This window comes from Barbus barbus (genome assembly GCF_936440315.1).
Source record: "Barbus barbus genome assembly, chromosome: 16".
NCBI lineage: Eukaryota > Metazoa > Chordata > Actinopteri > Cypriniformes > Cyprinidae > Barbus > Barbus barbus.
In genome coordinates this window covers 1,547,501-1,573,194 of record NC_136744.1, presented here as the reverse complement: position 1 = coordinate 1,573,194, position 25,694 = coordinate 1,547,501, and the positions used below count along the sequence as shown (strand labels likewise).

At 43.0% G+C, this 25,694-nt stretch overlaps 1 protein-coding gene across 1 annotated transcript in view; it reads right to left on the bottom strand.

Moving 5' to 3' along the window:
- LOC306882398 (uncharacterized protein) overlaps positions 1 to 25,694 on the bottom strand; it is a 40,242-nt gene that overhangs the window by 14,038 nt on the left and 510 nt on the right. Inside the window, exons 1-5 of the mRNA XM_079436992.1 lie at positions 24,781 to 25,694; positions 14,725 to 14,784; positions 12,442 to 13,710; positions 8,960 to 9,167; positions 8,488 to 8,626 (exon numbers count right to left, since the gene is read on the bottom strand). The exon at positions 24,781 to 25,694 is cut by the window's right edge and continues 510 nt beyond it. Of these exons, the coding sequence (XP_079293118.1) occupies positions 8,488 to 8,626; positions 8,960 to 9,167; positions 12,442 to 13,710; positions 14,725 to 14,784; positions 24,781 to 25,694 (2,590 nt within the window). The remainder of the gene's footprint in view (positions 1 to 8,487; positions 8,627 to 8,959; positions 9,168 to 12,441; positions 13,711 to 14,724; positions 14,785 to 24,780) is intronic.

The following is a 25,694-nucleotide window of genomic DNA, read 5'->3' as shown; positions in this document are numbered from 1 at the left end:
ATTTGTCTCTGAAGGGAACCGTCTGTCTTCAGAAACGTGTCATTGGCATTTTCATTTCATCTTGCCTATAATGCCTGATAAAGCAGCGTATATGAGCGCGGTGCTGCTTTGTGTGCAGCCGTTACCGGAGAAGCCGCTCTATTTGCTCCTAAAGCGCCACTTCGTGGCAGAAAGGGAATTTGCATTTTCAGTGTATCTTATGTTCAGATCAATATGAATATCCACCCATGTTTTTATGCAGCAAACATAGAGTTGTAAATGTGAAAGAAGTTCATGTGCCTTCTAAAAATCTAAACAATTAAGACAGTAATATTTATTATTTAAATTAATATAATATGTTTGACCTGTCCCTTTTCATAAAAATGGTTTAAAAGCTGAAATGCCATTATATAAGATTTTTTGGTGTGTCAAAACTTGTATCTAAACTGTAAATCATGTCATTTTATGGCTTAAAATGTTACCATAGACATTGTCCAACCCCACTCATACAGTGTTCATTTAACTTGTGCAGCTCTTAAAAAAAAGTTCATAAATTGCCTTAAATTGATTTTTAAAAATTCTACAGATACCCTGTAAATAGTGAAATAAAATAATTTCATGGATATTTGTTGATATTTGTGTACTGAAAATGTTTTTTATTGACATTTAGACTTTTCTGATTTTATATATAAAAAAAATATATTTTTTTTTATTTGGTCTATTTAAATAAATTTTCGGGCTACCAAAATCTGAAGAGTACCTGCCCAAAGGGCTACCAGGGATTTTGAAATTTTGCGAGCCCTGTGTACTCTCACTTCTGTTATCTCACCCCTTATTTAAAATCTTTGGAAAACATTGTTTTTTGATGTGTGTTTAATCTCTGTCCTTCAATGTATTAATCTTGACACAGTTTCATCTGTGTGTATTACTCCCAGTTCCCTTTCGAGGGAACTTCGAACTGCGTCCTCTAGGGATCGCTATGGGGAACGCCTCGGTGTGACCGGTGTCTTGAAGCATATATCTAATCACAACAATAACATTGGCCGGCGACAGCCTATGACGTTACTACCTGTGCAGCCACAGTATAAAGGGGCGCTGGGAAAATACGTCATTCTCTTCTTCGTCTTCACTGACCGTTTATGTTAGCAGAAGCTAAGCACGACTAGGAGTGCATGTTCTCTCGCATGGAGGCTTTGTTCTGATACCCGCAGTTTCACATGTCTCGTGGGTTGTGTGTGTGTGTGTGGGGAAGAGCAAGCACGTTCAGCTCTCGAGGGAGTTGAATGCACTCGTGTGCTCATCGTGATGCATTCGCGGGACTACTGAGAAAAAGGGAAGGTGAGTGCTTTTTACCCATATTGCAATACCTGTGTCTGCATGAGTGTGTTCGCCTCTCGCTGGAATAGCGAGGCATTCGCGGCGGCGGCTCCGTTCTAGCTTGATTTGGAGGTAATCTAGCGCGTGGGCGGAGCATGTTTAGCTCCCGTGGGAATTGAATACATGCTGCGCGTTGCGAGTGTGGTGAGAATTATCTGCCCATTGCCTGCGATTCATGGGCAGAACAGGGAAAGGACCTGACGGGAAATCTTCCCTATCAGTAATTTCCCTATCAGTAAGGAATTATGATGTGGGTATCTGTCTGCAGTTATTGGACAGATGACTTATAACATGTTCTAACCACATTATATTACACTCTGATCCTGTGGATATGGTCTCACCTGTCAGTAATAGATCCAGCCTAGATGATGGCCTACATCTTCGGCCTCAGCTAGGCTTCTGCGGGAGCCTCCTTGGCCTTCAGGTCCCAAGTATAGCGCTGCAACCCAGGACTTGCGGGTCCTCCATTCAGGCTGAGCCTTTTTCAGAGATTATTGCTTCGTGATGTGCTCCCTGAGCTCCTGGCTGGGTGTTTGCTTTGAGAAGCTGCCCCAGCCAGGATGCGCTACTCGTGTCTCGCATCGAGAGGCTTCCTGAGATTTGAGTCACACTGTCGCCCCTCCGTGGAGTGGGCTTGAGTACACTGCTTTCCCGGAGGTACGAGTGAGAGGTGTTTCTGCGGAAACCCTTCCTGAGTGCTTTAGCTCTGAGGAGCGATAGCTCTTCAGACATGTATGGTTTTTGGCTAACCCGTTGGTCTATGCTCTCTATCAAGATGGAGAGCGTAGGACTACGTTCACCTACTACCAGATGACAGTCTCCCTTTGGGTGCTGCTTGACTGTCCTTTTATTTTGACACTGCCTTCTGGTCGAGCTAGGGTGTGCTCCCCTCATTGCGAGAGCTAGCTACGCATCTCCTGTTCCCAATTTGTGTCGTAAGGACCGCCTCAGCCCGAGGGCTGAGAGCGCCGCTCTGAACATGGCAGTGTTCCAAAACCTAACTGCGGGAGGTTCTTTATGAGCTCTGTGGCAGTGACACCAGGAAGTTGGTCGCTTGCTGCCTCCCTGTTGAGTTACCCTGTTGGTCAGGCCTGGCAACGCTCTCCTCACCTAGAGGTCACTTTTCAGCTTGCCACTCCCGGTCGAGGGTCTGAGGACTCCTCTCACTGGGTCCTGTTCCCCCTGGAGCTCCGTTGAGCAGCAACTTCAGGTTGTTAGGCTCCTCTCTGCCTCCCTGTCAGGTTGCTGTCCTTGTTGGTTGAGCTCAGCATTGCTCCCCTCACCTTAGAGGGTCACCTATGAGCATGCCGCTCCCAAACCTGAGCGTCTGAGTCCCTCTCCTATTTTGAGAGTTAGGCCTCCGCTCTCTAGAGCTCCGGTTAGCAGTCATGCCAGGTTGTTGGGCCACCTTCCGCCTCCCTGGTAGGCTGTTTTTTGGTTGAGCTAGCATTGCTCAGTCATTGCATTACTGAGAGTTATGTTCTCCGCTCCCCGAAACTCTGTGATTCAGCGGCCTCAAGTTGTTAGGCCCCTCTTTGCCTCCCTGTTAGATTGCTCTCCTTGTTGGTTGAGCTAGCATTGCTCCCCTCACTATAGAGGGTTACCTATGAGCATGCCGCTCCCTTCTGAAGTGTCTGAGTTCCATCTCATTCTGAGAGTCTGGTTCTCTGCTCCACAGAGCTCTGTGATTCACTGTTGGTCGAGCTAGCAGTGCTCCCCTCACTATAGAGGGTCACCTATGAGCATGCCGCTCCCTTCTGAAGCGTCTGAGTTCCATCTCATTCTGAGAGTCTGGTTCTCCGCTCCACAGAGCTCTGTGATTCACTGTTGGTCGAGCTAGCAGTGCTCCCCTCACTATAGAGCAGGGGTTTTCAACCTGTGGGGGGCGCCAGCACCTGTCAAGGGGGGCGCGAGCATCAATTAATTCAGAGACATTGCCTTGAAGATTTATGAATACGAGCTTTCAAATCTTCAGCCATCCGCTAGGGGGCAATCTGACTCCCGCTGTTAGGCAACAGTGAGAATGGTGTAAAATGATTTACGGTTAGTCATGTCAGAAATCCAACCACGGATTGGCATGTTGTTATCTCAGAAACAGGCTCAGCCATCACACTGAATCAGGTAAGCTGGTTATATGTTTATGTTTCTTAATGCTACGCACTGGAATCGCAGCAAACAATATGTAAACGATGTTCGCACACTTTGGGCTCGCGCGGCGGAGGGGGGCGCGAGTGAAATTAGACAAACTTGGGGGGGCGCATGTCCTAAAAGGTTGAAAACCCCTGCTATAGAGGGTCACTTATGAGCATGCCACTCCCTCCTGAGCATCTGAGTTCCCTCTCATTCTGAGAGTTAGGTTCTCCGCTTCCCGGAGCTCTGTGATTCAGCGGCCTCAGGTTGTTAGGCGTCTCTATGCGTCCCTGTTAGGTCGCTCTGCTAGTTGGTCGAGCTAGCGTTGCTCCCCTCACCATAGAGGGACATCTATGAGCATGCTGCTCCCTTCGGGGGCATTTGAGTTTCTCTCTCATCCTGAGAATTGGATTTTCTGCTCTAGGGCTGTGCGATTAATCGAAATCGAATCGAAAGCGCGATTTGAGACGTTGCAATTTGCTAATCGCAAAGCATGCGATGTGGACGCGATATTACTCTGTTCCAGAGCATAGGCATGACTGTGAGCGCACCTCCGTTCTCCCGATCAGCACTGCTCTAGCCAACTGCATAAACACCCACCATTTAAAAAGGGTCAGATCAAAAGTTAGGCAAATTAAAACTAAAGAAAAATGTATGTAACTTCAGCTTCAAAATGACAGACAACGAACAAAAAAGGTAATTTGCGTCACAACGCATATCAAGAGCTCCCTAATCGGTTCTGCTTTCAGTACTGGAGAATAAAAGATACATTTTTAGATTTTTTGTTTTTTTATTAGTAGGCTACATGAACGTTATCTTACACATTTTATCTCCCCAACAGATTAATTTGAAATAAGTTTATAATGCATGTTCGCTAATTCAGAAGACCGCACACACAGCCCGTGTCTCTGAATGCTTCTCATAGTCTCTCCGATCTGCCCCACGCTGTGTCTCACGGATGCAGCTTGTCTCGTAATGCTCTTTTATATTCACGGTCTCGCGCCCGGTTCTGCTCCACAAGTCTCTCACGAGCGCATCTGGCAATATGGATGAGGCCTGACGCACGCGCACAACCTGTGTCCACTCACGCCTGGCTCCGCGTTTAAAACTAATATAAATTAAGTCTAACTGCTTGCTAATTTCATTTGGATGAAATTAAACATTCAACACATTTCCCACTTGTTCTTAAAATCCAAAATACTTAATGAATGAATCAGCCCGTGTAGCATACTAATACTTTAATAATTGACTAAAGAAATACAGTTCTTTATTTATAAATAATAAACAAATCTTTCCTGTGAAATTCAGTAATTCTGGAAAAGTAGAATACCATTATAATCTTCCCTGCAGAACAAAACCCCCCAAAAAAACAGTAGAACCCCTCCCAAAACACAATAGAAACTGTAATGGAATTAAGGGTTATGATGGGAATTGTACTGGTTTTAATGTAAACTATAATGGTGTCTACTGGTATTTGATGCATTCTATTGATGGGATGTAATCTAGCAGATGGCAACCAATAGAACAACAGTAATTCCTATTTGAATAATGCCCAAAACAAAAAGGAATTTTGTAATGGTTTTCATGGAAACTATAAGAATTTCTGTGATGGTTTCTATTTTTTGTTGTTGTTGTTGTTGTTTTTTCAACAGGGTAACCATACTCATACTGTGCTGCACATTATTGACAATATTGAGCTGAAGCTTGACTTTGCAAATTTAAAATCGCAAATCAAATCGCAATCACAATATTTGTCAAAAATATCGCAATTAGATATTTTCCCCAAATCGCACAGCCCTACTCTGCTCTGTGGGATCCACCGTGCAGTCATGCCATTGGGTCAGGACCGCCCTTCCCCGGGGGTGTCCAAACTACGGCCCGCAGGCCATCTGCGGCCCGCTATCACTCCTGTAGCGGCCTGCGAGGGATTTAAAAAAAAAAAAAAAATGATACTAATCTGCAGAGGTGGGCAAACTACGGGCGTTTTCATCCAGCCCGTGAGGCAGTTGTTCCAATATGCAATATCAGTAAAATCCAATAGATGGCGCTGTAGCCTGTAGTGCAGTATATAACCCCTGATTTACTCCATCCCGCTGCGCCGACGCAGCCACCGGAGCTGATCGCGCCCACTCTAGTCAATCCGCGGCACGTTTCAGAAGCGGCTCTCCACACTGCTTCACTAAAGATAGGTGCCTAGTCTATTTTTGACGGATGCCGCGCCGCGTTCAAGCCACACAGCAAATACAAAATAAAAAGTCAAAATAGCAATATACACTACAAAATTGGCACAATTGTAAATAAGTTACATGTTTTATTTGAAACAAATGAAAGTGTTCATTTGTTTTGAAAAATGCCTTGTATTGGAACTGTTTTAAAAATGCTTAAAAGACTTTCCAGTATCAGAACAAATGCCAGTGTTATCCTCCTGCTCATGGGTGCTGTCATTTTGTGGGGAACATTGAAATAATTTGTCGTTTTATCTTGCAAAGATATGATTTCTTCTTCTGTTTTTCCACACACATTTTTACGAAAATGGATATAGGCTACTGTTTTTATGGATTATAAATTGCGTTTTTTCAACTGAAACGTGTTGCGATTTCCAAGGCGACTTATATAAAGCAATCAAGGTCAAGCGCAACGCGCGCACATTAGGATTGGTGATGAATGAGAAAAGGCAAGTGAGTTTGTTTTGAGTTTGTATTGTGCAGTTTCCAGCAACCACGCCGCTTGTTTCAGTTTCGCTTTAAATATTTAGGCTGGGCGTTTATAATATGTTTATGGTGAATCAACTTAGAGGGTCACCTATGAGCAAGACGCTCCCCTCTGAGCGTCTGAGTTCCCTCTCATGCTGAGAGTTAAGTTTTCTGCTCTCCAGAGCTCTGCCTTGGTAGAGCTAGCATTGCTCCCCTCACTGTAGAGGGTCACCTATGAGCATGCTGCTCCCTCCCGAGCTCTCCTTGTTGGTCGAGCTGGCATTGCTCCCCTTAACTTAGAAGGTCACCTATGAGCATGCTGCTCCCTCCAGAGCATTTGAAAAGACGGTGTTTACAAATCCATGTTATGGTAAGTGCGCACGCTAGTGCACTTTCTGAAAGCCACGTTGTGGTAGGAACGCACACTAAGTGTTTTGCCATCTTTCTAAAATCCTGTACGGTATGGGTTACGCGCTGCGGCTTCGTACCCATTCTTTGAGTCGGTCAGGCCCCGGTTGCACCTTGGGCCCCACTCTACCTATGTATGTGCTGAGTGCCCTCTCATGCTGAGAGTTAAGTTCTCTGCTCTCCAGAGCTCTAAAGCCATGGTAGAGCATCTGAAAAGAATTCAGCTCTGTGAGTCAGCAACTTCAGGTTGTTAGGCTTCTCTCTGCCTCCCTGTAAAGTTGCTCTCCTTGTTGGTAGAGCTAGCTCTGCTCCCCTCAGCATAGAGGGTCACCTATGAGCCTGCTGCTCCCTCCCGAGAATATTTCAAATCCATGATATGGTAAGTGTGCACGCATGTCTCTGTGCACTTTCTGAAAGCCACGTTGTGGTAAGATCGCACACCAAGTGTTTTGCGGTCTTTCTAAAATCCTGTACGGTATGGATTACGCGCTGCGGCTTCGTGCCATTCTTTGAGTCGGTCAGGCCCCGGTTTCACCTTGGGCCCCAATCTACCTATGTATCCCCAGTGATACTACTTGAACAGGGTGTTGCTACCAAGGATCTGTTGAGACAGTTCCTTCAGCGAGCTCTTGCAGAGCAAGCAGTAGCCCCTGGATGACAGGCCAAGACTTAGTTACTATCCTAAGCGCTTGGTCGTATCCCCTTAAAGGAATCTCTTCTTCTGATTCCAAGCCTTTGAGCTCTCCCTGGGTCCAGGAGGCCCGGCCCCTAACAGGTAAGTTCTGGGGTATGCAGCTAAGGCCTTTGGCCGAAGGGGATAATGTCACTGACAGCCGTCGTACCGTCCCAGGGGCAACTCCCTTAGCCGGGTAGAGTTGGTATTTAGTGCTTGGCTTTTGTGCTTGGCTTGCACTCCCCTCAGCATGGTGGCGTGGGTATTCCGTTCCCCATAGCGACCCCTAGAGGACGCAGTTCGAAGTTCCCTCGAAAGAGAACATCTCAGGTTACGTATGTAACCATGGTTCCCTGAGAGTAAGAAACGAGACACTGCGCCCTCTAGGTTCGGTGCCAAGCTTCGGACGCAAGCTACAGAACAAGAATGAATGACGTATTTTCCCGGCGCCCCTTTATACTGTGGCCGCGCAGGTAGTAACGTCATAGGCTGTCGCCGGCCAATGTTATTGTCGTGATTAGATATATGCTTCAAGACACCGGTCACACCGAGACGTTCGCCATAGCGACCCCTAGAGGACGCAGCGTCTCATTCCCTACTCTCAGGGAAACATACATACGTAACCTGAGACGCTCTCTCGACTCTCGACTCATTCTCCTCGGAGGCCTCTAACGTGTGTTCCAATGAAACTCGGTACATTAACTTTAGTACAAATCTGAGCTACCTGTAGTAGTATTTCCATTGAATGCAACTTTACACGTATATTCCACTACATCCCAGAGGAGAATATTGCACTTTTTACTCGACTGCATGTGTCTGACAGCTTTAATTTCTATTCATGAAATGTATTTTTGATACTTAAAGAGTTCACCAAATAACGCTGCAAATTCCTTTGCCATGTACTCACCTTCATGCTGTTCCAAACCTGTATGACTTTCCTTCTTCAATGAAAAACATAAGATAAATGGTCTAATGTAGTTCAGACTGCAACAATTTTTTAAATATCTTTTTTTGATTCCAGAGAAGAAAAGAAAGTCACAAATGTTTGAAATGACATGAGGGGAAGTAAACGATGACAGATTTATCATTTTTAGGTGAACTATGCCTTTAAGTATATCAGTTAATAAAAGTATTTCTCCTCATGACCTACTTAAACTTCTACTTGAGTCAAGTTAAATGTTTAGGGTAAGCACGTTTTCATTTAATATACACAAAGACTCTTCAGACCTTCAGCGAGTCGATCAGGTCCTCCACCAGAAACAGACGCCGCAGCTCCTTCAGCACGCCGTTGATCCGGCTCAGAACCACGTCACTGTGCCTCTGCACCATGTCTTTAGACAAAGCTACATCCTGATCCAAGTACCGTCTGTGAAAATTAGTTGAAAAATTATCTATCATTCAAGAAGAGCAACAGCTATTGATTTGAATTATGAGGACACTCATAGGCTGATGTTACACAGGGCAACTTTTTGAGCAATGTTGCCATCAACGGGCAACCAGGTGAGACACAGGGCCCACGACCGATGTAAAGTAGAAATTTGTTACACATTCTGAGTGGGAAAGCGCCCAGAAACATTGTTAAAAAAAAGTTACCAGGAAAAATTGCTCAAAAAGTTATTATTATTATTATTATTATTATTATGAACACATTAATAATGTAGGTCAGACCACACACACAGTGTTTCTGCTCTGAACTCACTTGAAAGGATGGCCCTCATCAGACTTCTGGACAGCCTGCAGGACTCCCCTGTATGTCCTGAAGGAGAGGGTGACGGACAGCAGGGCCAGTGCGGAGTAGGACAGGACACTGATGATGCTGCAGCTGAGGAGGGAGAGCAGGAGGAAGAGGCTGCAGCCGAACACCAGCCCGCTGGCCCTCACGTCCCGCCAGTACAGAAGCTCCAGCACTGAAACACACACACACTCATGTCAGCCTCACGGACCTCTGTCTGACCGCAGGGAACCAGGGATGGGACGACATAAGCAGAGACTGAGACGAGCACATGCGGATGATGAGACTGATGCCAGTCTATGATAAACGCGTTTACAGTCACACAACAGAAACCTCAGACCACCATCACACTCACAAACATCTCGTACTCACAGTCTTCTGCTAAAAACAGACAGAGCACATCTCCTGTCACAAACACACATTTTATATACTGTAAGTAAAGGGGAAATTCACCCACAAACTCTGTCATCATTTACAGTCCACCAGTTTTATTCATATTTTATGCTGCAGTCTTATGCCAAAATGCCTTACACTGGGTTTTTTTCACCTCAATCTATACTCCATACAGGACGAAGCAAAATCTACATTCAATGACTTTGCAAATTTATGAAAAAATGGTCCAGCTGAGATTATTTGACCACATTTACTTTTCAGAAGTTAATGTGTGTGTGTGTGTATACACACACACACACACACAGCAACAACACTGCAGTTTATCTGTCAAATTCTGTCATATACTATGGCAACCATAATACCAATAACTGTGCCATCAAATGATATGGGATCTCCTACAAACAGTGTAACCCTCACAAAATTGCACCATGATATTACCATGTTTCAGACAATGTGTGGTTTCTGGACACTATAATGCCTCTGTGAATATACATACCATGCTATTTGAATACAGTAATTAAACTGCTTGATGCCATCATCATCACAAGAGCTGCTTCATGGTACCATGGAGCCCCATTCTGTTATTTCAGACCCGTTTGGAGAAGGGTTCAGATGGAGTGAAGTGCTGGCCTCAGGCCTGTGCAGGACACACCAGCATCACCTGAACCCTGCTAAAGCCCAGGAGACAAGCGTCTGACTCCAGATCCGCGTTATACCGCCCTGAGAAACACAGCTGGAGCTGACTCACACACGGCGAGCGACGTTTCAGCTTCTCACCTCATTTTGCAAGACATAGCAGCAAATCATTAAACAAGGACTACTTCTCTCCCACCGCACCCAGAACCTTTGGCCAGATTATCTGCGCGATACTGACTCTCTCCAGGAGCAAAGGTCAGATCCGTCACCGCAGCACGCTCTGCTAAAGCCCTGCATTCACCAAACTCATGCTAAACAGCCTCATCTCCAGCAGCGACAGCAGAGCGTCAGTCAGACGGCACACACACACACCAACAGCGCAGCTAGAAGAACAGCAGTAAATAACACGCGATCTACAGCAAGAGCGAGTGTGTGAGAGAGTCCAGCTCTACCCTGGTGTTTCCAGTGCGCCGTGGGCCGCTCGAGCGTCTCGTCCATGCTGCCGTGCCGAGGTGACTGGAGACTGCAGGCGATCAGAGCCCAGAGAAGACTAGCACTTATAGTGGCGGGTGGAGCTGGAGGAGGAGGAGGAGGGAGTCTCCCACACGAGATAAACACAACTCTCGGCTGACTGAAAGTTAAACACGGCTCCTCTTGGCCACCACCTACATAGGGGTGTGCAATATTGACAAAAAAATTATATCTCAATATTTTCTGGGATTTTATCGGTAATGATAATTAGACAATATTTTGCTGAGTGTGTTATTGTGCTGAGTGTGTGTCTTAAGGACTACCGTGGACAGCTGACTCCTAAAGATTTTGATGTTCTTTATATTCTGTGTGGTCAGTTCACAGCAGCGATAGAAATTAACATTTTCCAATAAGTTTAATTTGATTCTTACTTTTTATGGGCATTTTTACCTTTATAAAGCCATTTTTGTCTAAAAGTGTGGATCATCTTTTGAATCAAATTCTTACATTTAATCAATGAATTAGAATAAGACAACATTTGGGCTGTTACCAAGCTAATGAAATCAGTATCAACTAAATTCATCTTTGCAATGCAGAGGAAACACAGAAGCTGCATTTGAAATGGCATTTAGACATATTTACTCACTGTTTGGGACATGAATGCATTTAACCTGCAGTTACAAATGCATAAATAATGTTCTGTTATATGTACATAAAACGTTGAATACAGATATTTGAAATTATTTAAAAAAAGAAAAGATACTGTAAATGTGAAATTAAAACTGCCAGTAGGTGGCAGCATGTCACTGTTAATAAGTGAGTCATTGCGACTGAACCGAATCATTTAAACAGTTGATTCATTCAGGAACAAAACACCGTCATGTTGCTCAGAAATGCAAAACAGTGCTGTGGCTGTGTTTGGAGTGATTTTTGTTGTTGAAATAGAGCAACAAGGTCTAAAACGTAAGTCTCTTGAAATGACTTCTTGTTTATTAAACTGTTGTATAAAATCTATATCACATTTGTAATCGTGCTGATTTTTGGAGAAAAAAAATGGCACTCTTCATGTGATATTGATTAACTATATGAAATGAAATAAATATATACATTTTCTGCCCCTATATCTTGAATGTTGTGATCATTCTAAATGTATTTTAATAGACTGAATCATGCAGTGAAAGAATGCACTCGCACACACAATAGTCTAACCTACTAGACTTCACGTTATATATGCGTGCACTCTGTAGGTGTGTTTTGTTTGGTTTTGCAATATACTCGATAGAGTCAAATCACACAACGTTAAAACAACAATTACGATATTATCGCAGACGATATATATCGCACACCCCTACACCTACACATACTGCACTTACAAATCTAACTCCACACTATAAACATGTAAACGCAGACACTCCCGCTCAAACTATACTGCACGCTCTCTCCGTTACTCCTGACAAACCTGCAGGACTGGGCATAAAGTGCAGTCTGATTGAGATAGACAAATGAGCAGCGTTTGTGCTCTGTAAACACAGGCCCACAGTGATCCAGCTCTTGACCTACAGCATGCCTGCTGCGGTGCTTCATCACGGCAGAAAAGCGCCTCGTATGAACCCTCAACACTACATACAGTTAATCAATTCACTAATGCTCAAATTTATATGTGAGAAGAATAATCCTGATCGCAATATGACAGCAAGTAGTCAATCATAAAACAATCGTATTGTTATATTGGGCCACAGTTGGTGGGACACTAAACAAATCAATGGGAAAAGTGATCATGTAAACAGAATCATAATGCAACATCATGCCATGCCAAAGGTGAGATGCATGAGAGACGCATGAACGTTGAGGGGAATAAAGGACAAAACACAAATGATGAAGGTACATGGACAAAAAATGAATGGTAAATGAAAAGGTCCGGTGAAGATGGTGGTCTGTGCTGAATTTACCTGCCGCTGCACTCAGATCACACATGCTGCCTTCAGCTTCCTTCTCCTCGGCTCCGGGTTTATCCGCTGGAGGACAGATTACAGGAGCTGGGGAGATTTCCTGGAAATCAGACGCCAGGCCCACTTTACCTCTCGCAGGAGAAGGTTTGTCTGACTCCTGGGTGAGGAGATGGTAAGAGCTTTGTTCGTCTGCGTCTTCGGTTGTAGTCATGTGACCTGCCGCCTCCTGACGCTGCAGTTTAGGAGATCCGTCTTCATCCTGTGGCATTTCTGAGGGTTTACTGAAGGCCAGGCTCTCCTGCATTTCAAGAAACTCCTCAGCGGCTCCCTGCGGCGGCCGCTCCACAAACTCGAACTCTTCAGACGAGACCTCCTGCTCCGACACCTCCTCAGCGGCATCCATCGGCCCCTGGATGGCTCGCCGTTCCTGCGTGACTGCGTCGAGCACTGGGGAGAAGGAGTCTGCGGATGGACTCTCAGAATCAGACAGCTCTCGAGTGTTTCCGCTGGGGAAGCCAAGACACTCAAATCTGTCAGCCGTCTGAACTGCGGCCTGGTTGATCACCTCTTTGTCCTTCAGAAGGCTGTCGGTCTTCGGAGGCATGTCCGTCTCTTTCACAAGATCAAAAGCTGTGAAACTTTGCTCAGAGTTGTTCTCTGCTTCCAGCTTGGTCTTGTCCCCAACTTTGGCCTCCGTCTCCTCGGCCATCTCCTTCAGCAGCAAGATCTTGGAGTCAAATCCAAAGAGATTGTTAGCAGGGAATGGGGAATTTGGGGAATCGTCCACACTTCTGTGAACCGGGCTGAAATCAGGGCTTCCTTCTGAAGAGCCAGAGTCCAGTTTGTCAGGGTTCAGCGGAGACGATTTGAGAATATCTGGAAGAGACGTTGGTCGGTCGTCAGATGCCGTGTTGAGGTTTGAATAAAGGTCGGAGAGAGCGTACGAAAGGGAGACCGGTGCATCAGCATCAGCCTCCGGTTTGAGCTCCTCTGACGGCACGTGGGCTTCATCGTAGGCGTCCTGCACCAGGTCTGGAGACGGACTCTCAGACACCTCCACTGATCTCCTGGCTGCGGTGGTCTCTTCGAGGCCGCCGCTCACAGGGGGAAACGCCTGGAATGGACTCTTTTTCGTTTCTAACATGAAGTCGTCGTCGTCGGACTGGCTCAGCACATCCGGGTCGAATGCTGCCGAGTTCTTACGTCCCAATGGATCCATAGCAAGACTAGCGCTGGCCCGTGAAGCTACGGGTGGAGAATCGCAGCGGTCTGCGGGATCAGAGCGAGACTGTGGTTAACCGGAGCCTGGTATATGGATGATCCTGTGAGGCTTCACAGTCTTCAAACTAAACTAATTCATGACTACTGAAGATGAGATTCTCATTTCTATGATCATGTTTGTAGACCATTTCTTCTTCAGTAAAAGCATCTGCTTTTTTCTCTAAAATCTATTTATACATATCTGCTCGGAAAGAATGAAATATGATGACATTAACTGAGGCTTGCTGTAAAGATTAACTGATGCAAAGCTACAAGGGAAAGTCAGGAGGAAGGCAGAACAATCCACCATCTGACAGCTTTCAAATCAAGACTAACATCAATCATCTCAGCTGTTCCAGGATCACAACACATTCTGCAGCAAAACTGACTCTGCATTAGGGCTGTCAATAGTACCAGTATTTCAATACCAAAAAAGTCAGAAAAAGATCACAATAATGCAGTTTTTCCATGCTATCACCAGTTTGGTACATGGGTGCCGCAGTTAAAAAATGGTATTCTAGTGAAGGCTTGGCTTGTGAATGTCAGTAAGGTTATACTGATGCTGCTTTGAAACCTTCCTGGTACATGAGCTGTTCCTTCAAGCACAGAAACGTCAAGAATCTGCTGCCGGATAGGATCCGACTGAACCCGGAGGAGCTCACAGTCCAAACAATAAGGCATCATCTTAATGTCACTTTATTTATACAAGCATTTTCAACAAACGGAGTTGAAAATGATGGAATGTGTTTAATGGTATTTCAGTTTTTATTGTGGTATTACTATGACTGAAAATAAACAAAGTTATCTGGTACTGGTATCATGACAACCCTAGTCCAGATCAGTGAAAATCAAGCATGTCTGTCACTCTTTGTACTGATTAGGCTACTTCAGTTGTTAACTCACAAGAGATCTACATTTACATCACTCAGCACTGGTCAAATGTCACCCTGAAATGCAAACAATCAAACGGCAACATGACAAAGACGAAAGCAACCCCAGCACAGCAGCAAAGCGGAAACGTACCTGATGGAAACTGAAGGAGAGCAGGAGCGATGGCAGCAGCAGCACAGGGTTTGGGTTCATCTGAAAAACAGCGACGGAGAGGAATTACACACAACACTGCCTCGAGCCCTGGTCAGAGGATATTTACACATTTACAGGTGCTGCCGTCTGAATCAGAGTCAGTCTCTCAAAACTCGCTCTGTGAAAATTCAAGGCTAACACGACAAACGTCAGCTCCATGAGTGTAGGAGCAGGAGCTGGTTTTTGTGGTAGACATTAAAAACAATTCATTATGTTAAAAATACTTCATTAAAATTATGACGACAACGGCTGCGTTTACACTGGCACAAAAAAAAAACAGATTTTTTTGCTCACATCTGACACAGATCGGAATTTGTTGCACACGTGTAAACACAAAAGCCCCCGCGAGATCTGATTTTTTCGCATCCGATCTGAGCCACTTCCAAATGTGGATTTTAATCGGATACACATCCGATATCTGGACATCCGACCTACATATAAACACACATATCCGATTCTCAACAGAACTCCCAATGTGCTCGCATTTTATTGAGATGGAAACTTTTTATAGATAAGAAATTGCACATTCAGGAGCTGGTTTTCAACCCCTGCCCCATGAATTTTGAAAATAAAACAGCTAAAAGCTACATTATATTTATCAGCAATGAGGTGATAACTTTGCAGTTTTTGTAATTAAACCGACAAGCTTGTTCGCAATGCTTCACAATAACTCATGGGTGCATACGTTCGTTCTCTCTCTCTCTCTCTCTCTCTCTCTCTCGTTAATTTATTCGAATTCATTTCAATAAATATAATCTTTATTTCACTAAACAATTATACCTCTAATGAGCAGTAGATAAAATAGTCTAACAAATTAAAATTACCGTTATTTTCCGGTCTTTATCCGCTCAGTCAGATTTTGTGCTGCAAAACATCCATGACAGCCGTTGTCCATGCTGGCAAATAATAATGGCCATTCGACGTGAATTATATAAATAATTTTAATAGCACGGCCATTTAAAACCCGAGGGTCTACCATCTGCATAGTAAAGCGATCACTGCAGACAATCCTTTTGGGTGGGAATTAATGTAAACATAGATATTGGATACCAGTTGTGTCTAAAGTGAATGTAAACAGACGGGCCAAAAAATTGGATATGGTCAAAAGATCGGATTTTTGCATTAAGACCTGCAGTGAAAACACAGCCAATGACACTCTGTGCAAGCAGACAGCAAGCTAGTTTTATTTCACAAACTTCAAGCATTAAACCAACAGAAAAAGCAAACACTATTGATTAGAAATAAATACATCGAGGCTAACCACACAGTATTCTGTTATGACTTGTGATTAATTGCATCTACCATTAAAATTTGTAATTGATAAATATAATTTTCACAATGAATCTTCAAATTGAATGAATAAACATTATTTTAGGCAGTAAAGTATGAGAGGCTGTGCTATATTGTGAATACAATCATGGCTGAAGGGCATAGTTAGCCAACACAAATAAATATAAAAAGCCCAAATATGTTTTAATATATTACTTATCTGAAGTAATTCATTAAACGACATTCTTCCGCTAGATAACAGCCCTTGACACTGACAGTGAACAGCAGGAGTATGTTCATCTGTAACACCTCGTCTGATCAGACTTCATGATTATAAGAGTATATGATATTTTCTGTCTCACACACACCTGCTAATCTCTCAGCTGAGAAAACGTTCATTTCCGTCTCCTAGTTTAAAACAGACCGAGAGGAAGAGTGTGGTCTCAAAATAATGAATAAATAGATAATAAGCTAACTTCCACAAATATAATATTCTGAAAATATTCAGCCATAATATAATGTTCATACAGTATTTAAAAAAAATGATTGACTGTAAAACCTAAAAGTTTTTTTTGACAGTTTACGTTACATAAAAAGTGATTAATCAAAGAAATAAATCAACAGATTCATCGATTATCAAAGTAATTGCTAGATGAACTTGTAATATGGACATCCTGGACAAATAAATAAAGCATGACACATGAGCTATGTAGTGCTGTTAATACTCAGAAACCTCTAACTAGCTGGTAATCCTGGTCATTTTTTCTTATAGAAGCTGTCATATGCTTTCTGCTTTCTGTTAAAGTGCCCCTATTGTGGATTTTTGAAAATGATCTTTCATGCAGTGTGTACCACAGCTCTAAGTGAATAAAAACATCCTGCAAAGTTTGAAATCTGAAAGTGCACCGTGTATAAAGTTATTGTCTCTCAAAAGAAAGAGTCGACTCTGAATCATTGAAATGAGTCGTTTTTAAAACGAATCCCAAGCCGTTTCATGTTGACGTCAACATGAAACATTAGCATATTGCCACTTGTTGCGCACGCAGACCTGAGAAAACTTGATTTTCACGTTGGTCTGAATGAAAATGCAAATTCATTCTTTGCCACTAGGTGCCGCTTTTGGAGCGTTAAAAGCTCACAAACACTGCTTTAATTGAAATCGACCAATCACTGCAGTTTAGCGTCACGCAAAGGAGGGGTTTGGAAAAATGAATCGTTGAATGAATCGTTTGGGAGTCGTTGAGCAAATAAGGTAAAAATAAATGCATATTATAAGAAAATGAAAGTGTTTTTTGACACTGCATGAATGTCCTCCTGTTGTTGGGGACCCCTAAAACCAAACTATGAACCTTTCATTACCCATAATAGGGGCACTTTAAATTCTTGTGATTAAGCTCCGTTTGTGTAACTGGAGATCAGGAGAAATGTGAATAATGCATTGCATTTTAAGTAATCGTTAAGTTAGAATGTCAGAATGAAGTTCTTTATATAGAGCTGAATTTTAAAAAGTATGCGTTTCTAGACAATTGCAATTTAAAGCTTAATATCAGTTAATGTTTCATTCAATTTTTTGTGTCTAGGTCAGGGATCGGCAACCTACGGCATGCAAAAGTCACGTGGCAGCACTGACAAGAAGTTTATGAGCTTCTGAATGTTACTTTTTGCAGAGAGTGATCTCCGATCTCTGTGTGCGAGTGGTGTGTGTGTGTGCATCAATTAAAGCAGCGTATTTATATAGAACGGTGATTAAACTGAACGCTTTTAGTACATTGGCCTTGTCACACACACACATATAGTAGTGTTCAGTACGGTAACACTGTATGGCAGATATTCAAGAAACTTTTGAAAAGTTTATTTATGAAAAAATCTTAAGAAAATATTTACATGAAAATCAAATATTATTTTTTATTGTATAATTTAAAAATATTTAACATTTTAACATATTTAATGCATATTCTGTATTTATACAGTGGGGGGGGGGGGGGGGGGGGGTATTGGCACAGTGGTTAACCAGAAAAATAAAAAATGGCATGCTGAAAAGGCAGTGTCCGTCTTATGTCTGAGTTTGTAACTGAAGATCTTTGGCAATACAATTATTTGCTCTATTTTAGCTAATTCTTAAGTAATAAAATTATGTTTAAGTCGTCATTTGTTCATGTAAAGACGATTTGTTCATTTGTTATTTTAACCAATAAAAAAATCCAATAAATGTATTCAAAACCAAGTATGTCCTAATATGACAGAAAATACCACTAGGTTATTTGCAGCCCTTTTAAATGGGTATTTTTTATCAGAGGTAGGCCTATAAGGATCTGGAAACCTGTGCTTTCAGGAATATTTGGATGAATAAATGCTCAAATATATGTTTGCAGAGTGACAGGAATCAGGATGTGGGTTTTTATGATGTTCATTTGGGTGCATAAGATCATCTATGACTGCATTTTTAAATTGATGTTCTTATACCGTTTGCCATATTTAACAATCTTTCTGTCAGGACCGCTATCGTCAAGATGATTGACAATTAATACAGTTTGGATTGGCGGTATGGTTGTGTTCTGGGCAAGAACTCCCTGCGTATCCAAGTAGCCTAGCATAGATAAGAGCAGGGAGAGCAGCGATAACCCCCAAAACAAAACCTTGTCAAAGCCTCTTGCTCGGGTCGCTGAGTGTGTGTGCGCGCATAACAATCCAACTCTTACTAGCGGAAACAACTCAGAATACAAGAAATGGTATTGTATCCCCCGTTAAGCGCAGCATATTGCAACGACAAGTGAATGCCAGTAACACAGTACCGCACATTGCCAACTAAACAACTAAATGAGCCTAGCAACATGGATAGCCATAGCAACAGGCATGTTGCCAATAACCTGAGAGCATTAAAAGGAAATTAGCTTATGAAGAGAGAGTGAAACATAGCAGCTGCGGCGAGGATGCCTGATCTCTTGATGTCCTTCTTGGAGATGAAGTTCCCATCTGAACTTGTTCTTGAGTGGGTCACATAACTCGTGGAGTCCACTTCAATAATGTAGCGATGAGTGAAGTAACGCTAACTCAGTCACTTCTGAATGAGGCAGCTTATGAACAATGCGGTGAATTCACGTGTTCAAGTTAACGAACTTAAATGAATCGGAGGTGAGTCCATTGGGGAAACGAATTCCACTCGCTAAATTCCTGATTCCTAGTGATGGTGATATTTTGCCTGCCAAATTCGCCATTTAATTAGCTATTGAGCAATGCTGAGGGACCTTATATATGGATGATTAGATAGGTGTTGTATTCCTATAGATGGGGATCAGATGATGCGAGCGTGACCAACGTGACCTGCCAGAACTAACGCTACACTTCATTTATGATCTTCAGGAAAAAGAAAATAAAAAATAATCACATTACTTTGAATTTGCATATTTTTGTCCCACTACTACCCCGCACATGATTTATAACTGTTCTTTTTTTTCCAGGTGCCTTTGGTGTTGGTTCAGTGTCTGTGTTTGTGATTGGAGGGAGATTAAGCAAACCGCTGAGATTAATCGTGAACACACTGAGCATGATGTCGAAGATGTCGGTATGTTTCATGTCAATGTTTTGTCTATATAGCTCTGTTACTGTAACTGAAGAACTGAAAATAGCTAAAAGGCTTAAGTTTGTTGTGTCAACCGTAAGTGAATGTATGCAATATTTACAGAATGCAGTATTTAAAGAAGCTGTCAATAGGTTTTCGACGAATTTCTTATGCAAACCATATACTCCATTATAACTTAAGATCTCGAGCAAGGTGAATTGTTCGTTGTGAGTTTGATAAAACCTTTAAGTTCTAATTTGCTTATGGTAAGCTGAAAAAAAAATAGATGACATAAACCTGTCAGATTGCCGCGGTATGCCAAGCACCCACCGGCGGAGAAAGAGATCGCCGTCTACGGTCATGTGTGATTTCAGTCTAGAGAGAGTCTTTATATGAAGTGATTTATGGCTCATGAATGAGTGGGTTCCTGTGAGAGATCACAGCAGTAAACCCATCGCATGTTTCAGGGCCCTGAGCAACTCTGTGATTGTGTGTATATGAGAAACAAAAAGTTTAAAAAAAGAAGAAGTTTACTCGCAGACAGTCACCGTTATCACACAGCAGTTCTCTCTGCGATTACACTAGTCTAAAGACTAAACACTAGAGATGCACCGATCGACCGGCAAGGGACTGAAATTAGCCAATTTTCCGCATGATGGGCCCGGACCGGTGACTGGCGGTCAGTCTGCTGATTCCGAGGCCAGAGGAGCCTCACTGTGCGTTCACACCGCCGGCGGCGAGAGCGTCAAAATTCGCCCTGGCCGCCCTGACTGAGACGCTGTAGAAAAGATTCGTGGACGCGCTGACGCTCTGACGTAGATCGTATGCTCGTCTTGTATTTAAAGGAGCCGCAAAAGAAACAAGTAGGTTGAGCCAATGAAAAGCCATTTGTGTGGTGTGGATTTGTGTTCATGGTTAAGTGCTAGTCTAATTTCAACATTATAGGAGACATTTACTAGCCTTGGTCTTTAATTAACATTAATTTGTGTGCAGCCTACATTACAAACTGTCCAGATTGAAGTGTAGCCTTAATGTAATTGGTCAAATCGGTGTTGTTTTGAGCAAATAAATTGCATTCCCGCTGAAAAACAAACGTTGTAGCGGGAAAATGTACCCTATAATTTTTATTTATTTATCTCCCTGTACACAAACAGGGACACGTCAAATATTATCGGGAAACCCGCCACAGCAATAACTAATCTCTCTTCCATTTTGCATGGGAACTAATGTGGTCGGAACCAAAGTTTACAAAACTGCGTTCTCTGGAACCCTCTCAAGCGGAGGACTTCTACATTCCGATTGGTTGCCGCCCAACCGCGTCATAGCTCATTACCATAAAGTTGACCTGATTTCAACTCTCCTCGACGCTCTCACCGTCCAAGACTCGCCGCGCCGCTCTCGCCGGAGCTCGCCGCCGGCTCTCATTGAAAATGAATGACTTCCGGCCGCTTTGACGCTCTCGCCGCCGGCGGTGTGAACGCACAGTCACGCAGCCTGAGTCAGGGCCGGCGCCAAGGGGGGTATTCGCGGGCTGTGCCCCCCCAAATGAGTTACTGTGCCCCCACTTTCCATCCTCTCCCCTTCTCCCTGAACACGATCGATTTCGAAAGCGAAAGTACTGATAAAACAGCGCACATAAGAAAGCAATTGCACGCTTTAGCGAGTGTCAGCAACTGCACGCAATCACAGGTTGCACGCTTCCCACCCGAACACCCCCCCCCACACACACACACACACACACAACGTGATTTGTGCCCCCCCTAGAAATTTAAATGCCCCCCTGATGGAGGTGCCCTGGCGCCGGCTCTGGCCTGAGTTAGTGAGAGACTCGTGCAAGCTGACAAGCTGACATACCTCTGTTCATTTGACGGATAATCAGCATCCCTCCACCACCCCTTCTCCACTCAAGAAGGAATCACTAGAGTTCTCACCACACTATGGGGGGTACCCTGGGTTCGGGCCATTCTTGAGCCCGGAGCCCTTCCCCAGGACAGCACGCCAACTACGCTTACTATACTCGCCAAATACGCATTACCTTACTCGTGCTAAATATATGTAAGTGTGAACTCGTGAACCACAGTTCACTGCAGACTGGAACCATGTTATTCTGGCAGCAATGTGGTATATTTATGCTATTTTATTCATATATAAATATAGGCTAGTCATTAGTAAATGTGCCACAGGAGTAAGGGAATCCAATCGCCGCAAACTGAAGTAATAGTCATAAATAAAGTTAATGGCACTTTTTTGCATTTACATTTATCATAAATGTGTTTAAGCTGCAGTTTTTCATAACAAATGCCAGAGTTATAGAAATCATAGAGTTAGAAAGCCCTATTTGTTTACCCTGGTAGTGATGAGCCGTGCATGATTTATCTGTGGTTAACCACTAATAACCACCACATTATGAGCAGAGACAGAGTTTGATGAGTGCAAGTCTCTAACCAGCAGAATATATAAAACAAACTTTGTCCTTACAATTCTTGTTACTGTTGTTAATCGGAGTAAATTTACATCCAACTCAGTTTTACTGTGCATTTCCACGAGGCTCAATATCATTAGAAACTGCACTTATTAGTGAGATGCCATATATAGTGATGTTATTAGATTCCTCCGGTGCTCGTGAATCAGGGGCTGCTGTCACGGCTCTCGTGCCTCTATTTCCATAGTAAGGAAATACACAGCTACATGTCAGTCTCAGAGTACTAGTAGACTGTTAGGTTAGGGTTAGCAGAGTAAGTTGACATGTTGCTGCAGAGTTACTGGTAGTCTGGAGTGGACTATCAGAGTAAAGAGTGACTCTCTCGTATCTGGAGCTCTGGAGCTCATAAGGCCGAGTGAACACTCACTCAAGATTGCTCCATCCTGATGGAAACGAGCATGAAGACGTCTCAGTCTGTATTTAGATGACTTCTGTCCTAAATCACACAGATGACAGCAGGAGGAACGGCCTCTCCAGATCAATACAGCACACTTCACACTCAAACAGGAAGTGCATGCTGAATCAGGCAGAGACTTCCTGCAGAGAGGACTAAACAGGTTTGAGATAAACTTTAATTGAGTTTGTCGTCTATCCTGAGCTCTGTGATATCTCACATTACCGCTCTTCTTCTGTGTGTGTGTGTGTGTGTGTGAGAGTGTGTGTGTGTGAGTGTGTGCGTGTGAGAGTGTGTGTGTGTGTGTGTGTGTGTGCGTGCGTGCGAGCGTGCATGCGTGCGTGTGTGTGTGTGTGTGTGAGTGAGTGATGGCCACTGGACTGGATGATGATGTGATCACAGCTTTCACATCAGCAACAGCTGTAACACCACGTGCTTGTTTGGTTTCCATCATGCAACACACTATTATTTACCCAGGCAAGTCATTTAAGGATGAACTCTTATTTGCAACAACAGCATGACTGAGTTTGGTTCACTGTATAATATCTCACTGTCTTCAGATGCATGTGCTGTGCGTCTGACCTTGGCTGCTTCTGTGGTTCTGATGTGCCAGTCAGGAGTTTTACTCTCAGTGCATCAACTTCATTTGCAGACTCTTCATTGGGTGTCTATAAATTATTTGAGGCTATAATGTTAATATAATACTATAATGTTCAGTTTCTTGCACAGGTTGATCGTTTCGCTTCACAAGATCTCTTTATAGTAACAGTGCTGTCAAATTAATTCACAATTAGTCGCATCCAAAATAAAAGTTTTTCTTTACATAGTATATATGTGTGTGTACTGTGTATATTTATTATGTATATATATAAATACACACACACATGCATGTGTATATATTTAAGAAAAATATGTTACGTTTATATATTAAATATATTTATATTTAATATAAATTATATGAATATAAATATATACATGTAGGTACATATTTTCAATATATATACATGCATGGGTGTGTATTTATATACATAATAAATATGTACAGTACACGCAGATGTATTATGTAAATAAAAACGTTTATTTTGGATGCGATTAATCGTTTGACAGCACTAATAGGTAACATTTTCAGCAGTTCCATTCCTCTAATCTACTCAGAAAACCTTGTTTAATATAATTCTTGCGAAGCAGCAGCATATGTGGAGATGACAGGAGAAAGACTGGGCCTGAGCAGCACAATGAAGTTAAATGTTCAGGGGAGAGCATTATTAATGGATGAACACAAGTCCGAGGTGCTGCGGGAGATTCATGAGAACTGACCTACGACCAGAAAATATATTCCATTTGTTGTTAGCACCTGACTAATGACTGATCTCTGTGTGAACCTTTTAAAAGCAAAATTGAAAAGATGAAAAAGACGAATTAGGGAGAATCAATCAATTATAAATAAATTATTGCTTTAGTGTGGATAATATGTACTCATGCAATCCATAAAAAGTAACAGTAGTCAGATTACTAGTATTTTAAATGCAGCCTAATTTAATCTAAACAAGTACTTAATTTTGGGAATCTGATTATGTAATCCAGATTACATGTAATCAGTTACTAGCCAGCTCTGTATAACAGTCTTCATGTAAACATATGAAAAGTTCATTTGCAAACACAGATAACTCCGTTTTTAACAATCTTCAAAAAATCCTGTTTTTTCATTGTGCATTCCAATTAATCTGCAGTTGGGTTATTCTGATTCGGTTAAAAAATAACTACAAAATACAGCTAACTAACACAATAACACACAATAAAAACATGATAACATAATAAGAGTTATTTGTTTTTGCAAATAAACTCTTCATCTATCTAATGCTTTCTCTATATATACTGCAGTCCCACCCTTATATATATAGTCACATATAAAGAAACATTAAAAGCCTCATATAATAGATAGACGTTTATATAAATACACCTAAGGCCTCAAATAAACAACTCATACAAATATATATTGTGCAGAAATATGATCTCTGCATAAATCCTCATTTATCGCGCTGCGTGTCTTTGTCTCATGAGGCGATTGGGCCACACCAACAATATTCACACAATAATACCGTGTAATATTCACGCAATAATACCGTGTAATATTCACGCAATAACCGTGTAATATTCACGCAATAACCGTCTAATATTCACACAAAGCCGTGTCACTAGCGCAGATCAGCGCGACGCAGTCATCAGAGGATCGCTCTGATCCAGAAAAGCCGCATCACGGCACAGACAGCGCGGAATCAGCGCGATACTCACGGGATGGCGACGGCTCTCGGTGCTCAGACGCGGCGTGTCTGCTGCTGCTCTCCGGCTCTGAGTGAGATCCTCGGGGAGCCTCCTCCTCCTCCTGCGCCGCAGTCACGCTCTCCTCCCTCAGCTCCGGCTCACAGGAGGATGCTGCTCCAGCAGGCTCTTCACTAGCGGCTGGAGTAAACCTTTCTTCTGCTGGCTCTGGAGGACTAGTTTCCTCAGTTATCTGCCAAGTGCTGCTTATTTCAGCTATCTGGGTAGTCAAGCTTTCTTCACTTATCTGTGGAGCACTAGTTACCTCAGTCATCTGTGGAGCACTAGTTATCACACTAGTTATCTCAGTCATCTGTGGAGCACTAGTTATCTCAGTCGTCTGTGCAGTACTAGTTATCTCAGTCATCTGTGGAGCACTAACGTTAGTTATCTCAGTCGTCTGTGCAGTACTAGTTATCTCAGTCGTCTGTGGAGCACTAGTTATCTCAGTCGTCTGTGCAGTACTAGTTATCTCAGTCATCTGTGGAGCACTTATCTCAGTCATCTGTGGAACACCAGTTATCTCAGTCATCTGTGGAGCACTAGTTATCTCAGTCATCTGTGGAGCACTAGTTACCTCGGTCATCTGTGGAGCACTAGTTACCTCAGTCATCTGTGGAGCACTAGTTACCTCAGTCATCTGTGGAGCACTAGTTACCTCAGTCATCTGTGGAGCACTAGTTATCTCAGTCATCTGTGGAGCACTAGTTATCTCAGTCATCTGTGGAGCACTAGTTACCTCAGTCATCTGTGGAGCACTAGTTATCGCAGTCATCTGTGGAGCACTAGTTATCTCAGTCATCTGTGGAGCACTAGTTATCTCAGTCATCTGTGGAGCACTAGTTATCTCAGTCATCTGTGGAGCACTAGTTACCTCAGTCATCTGT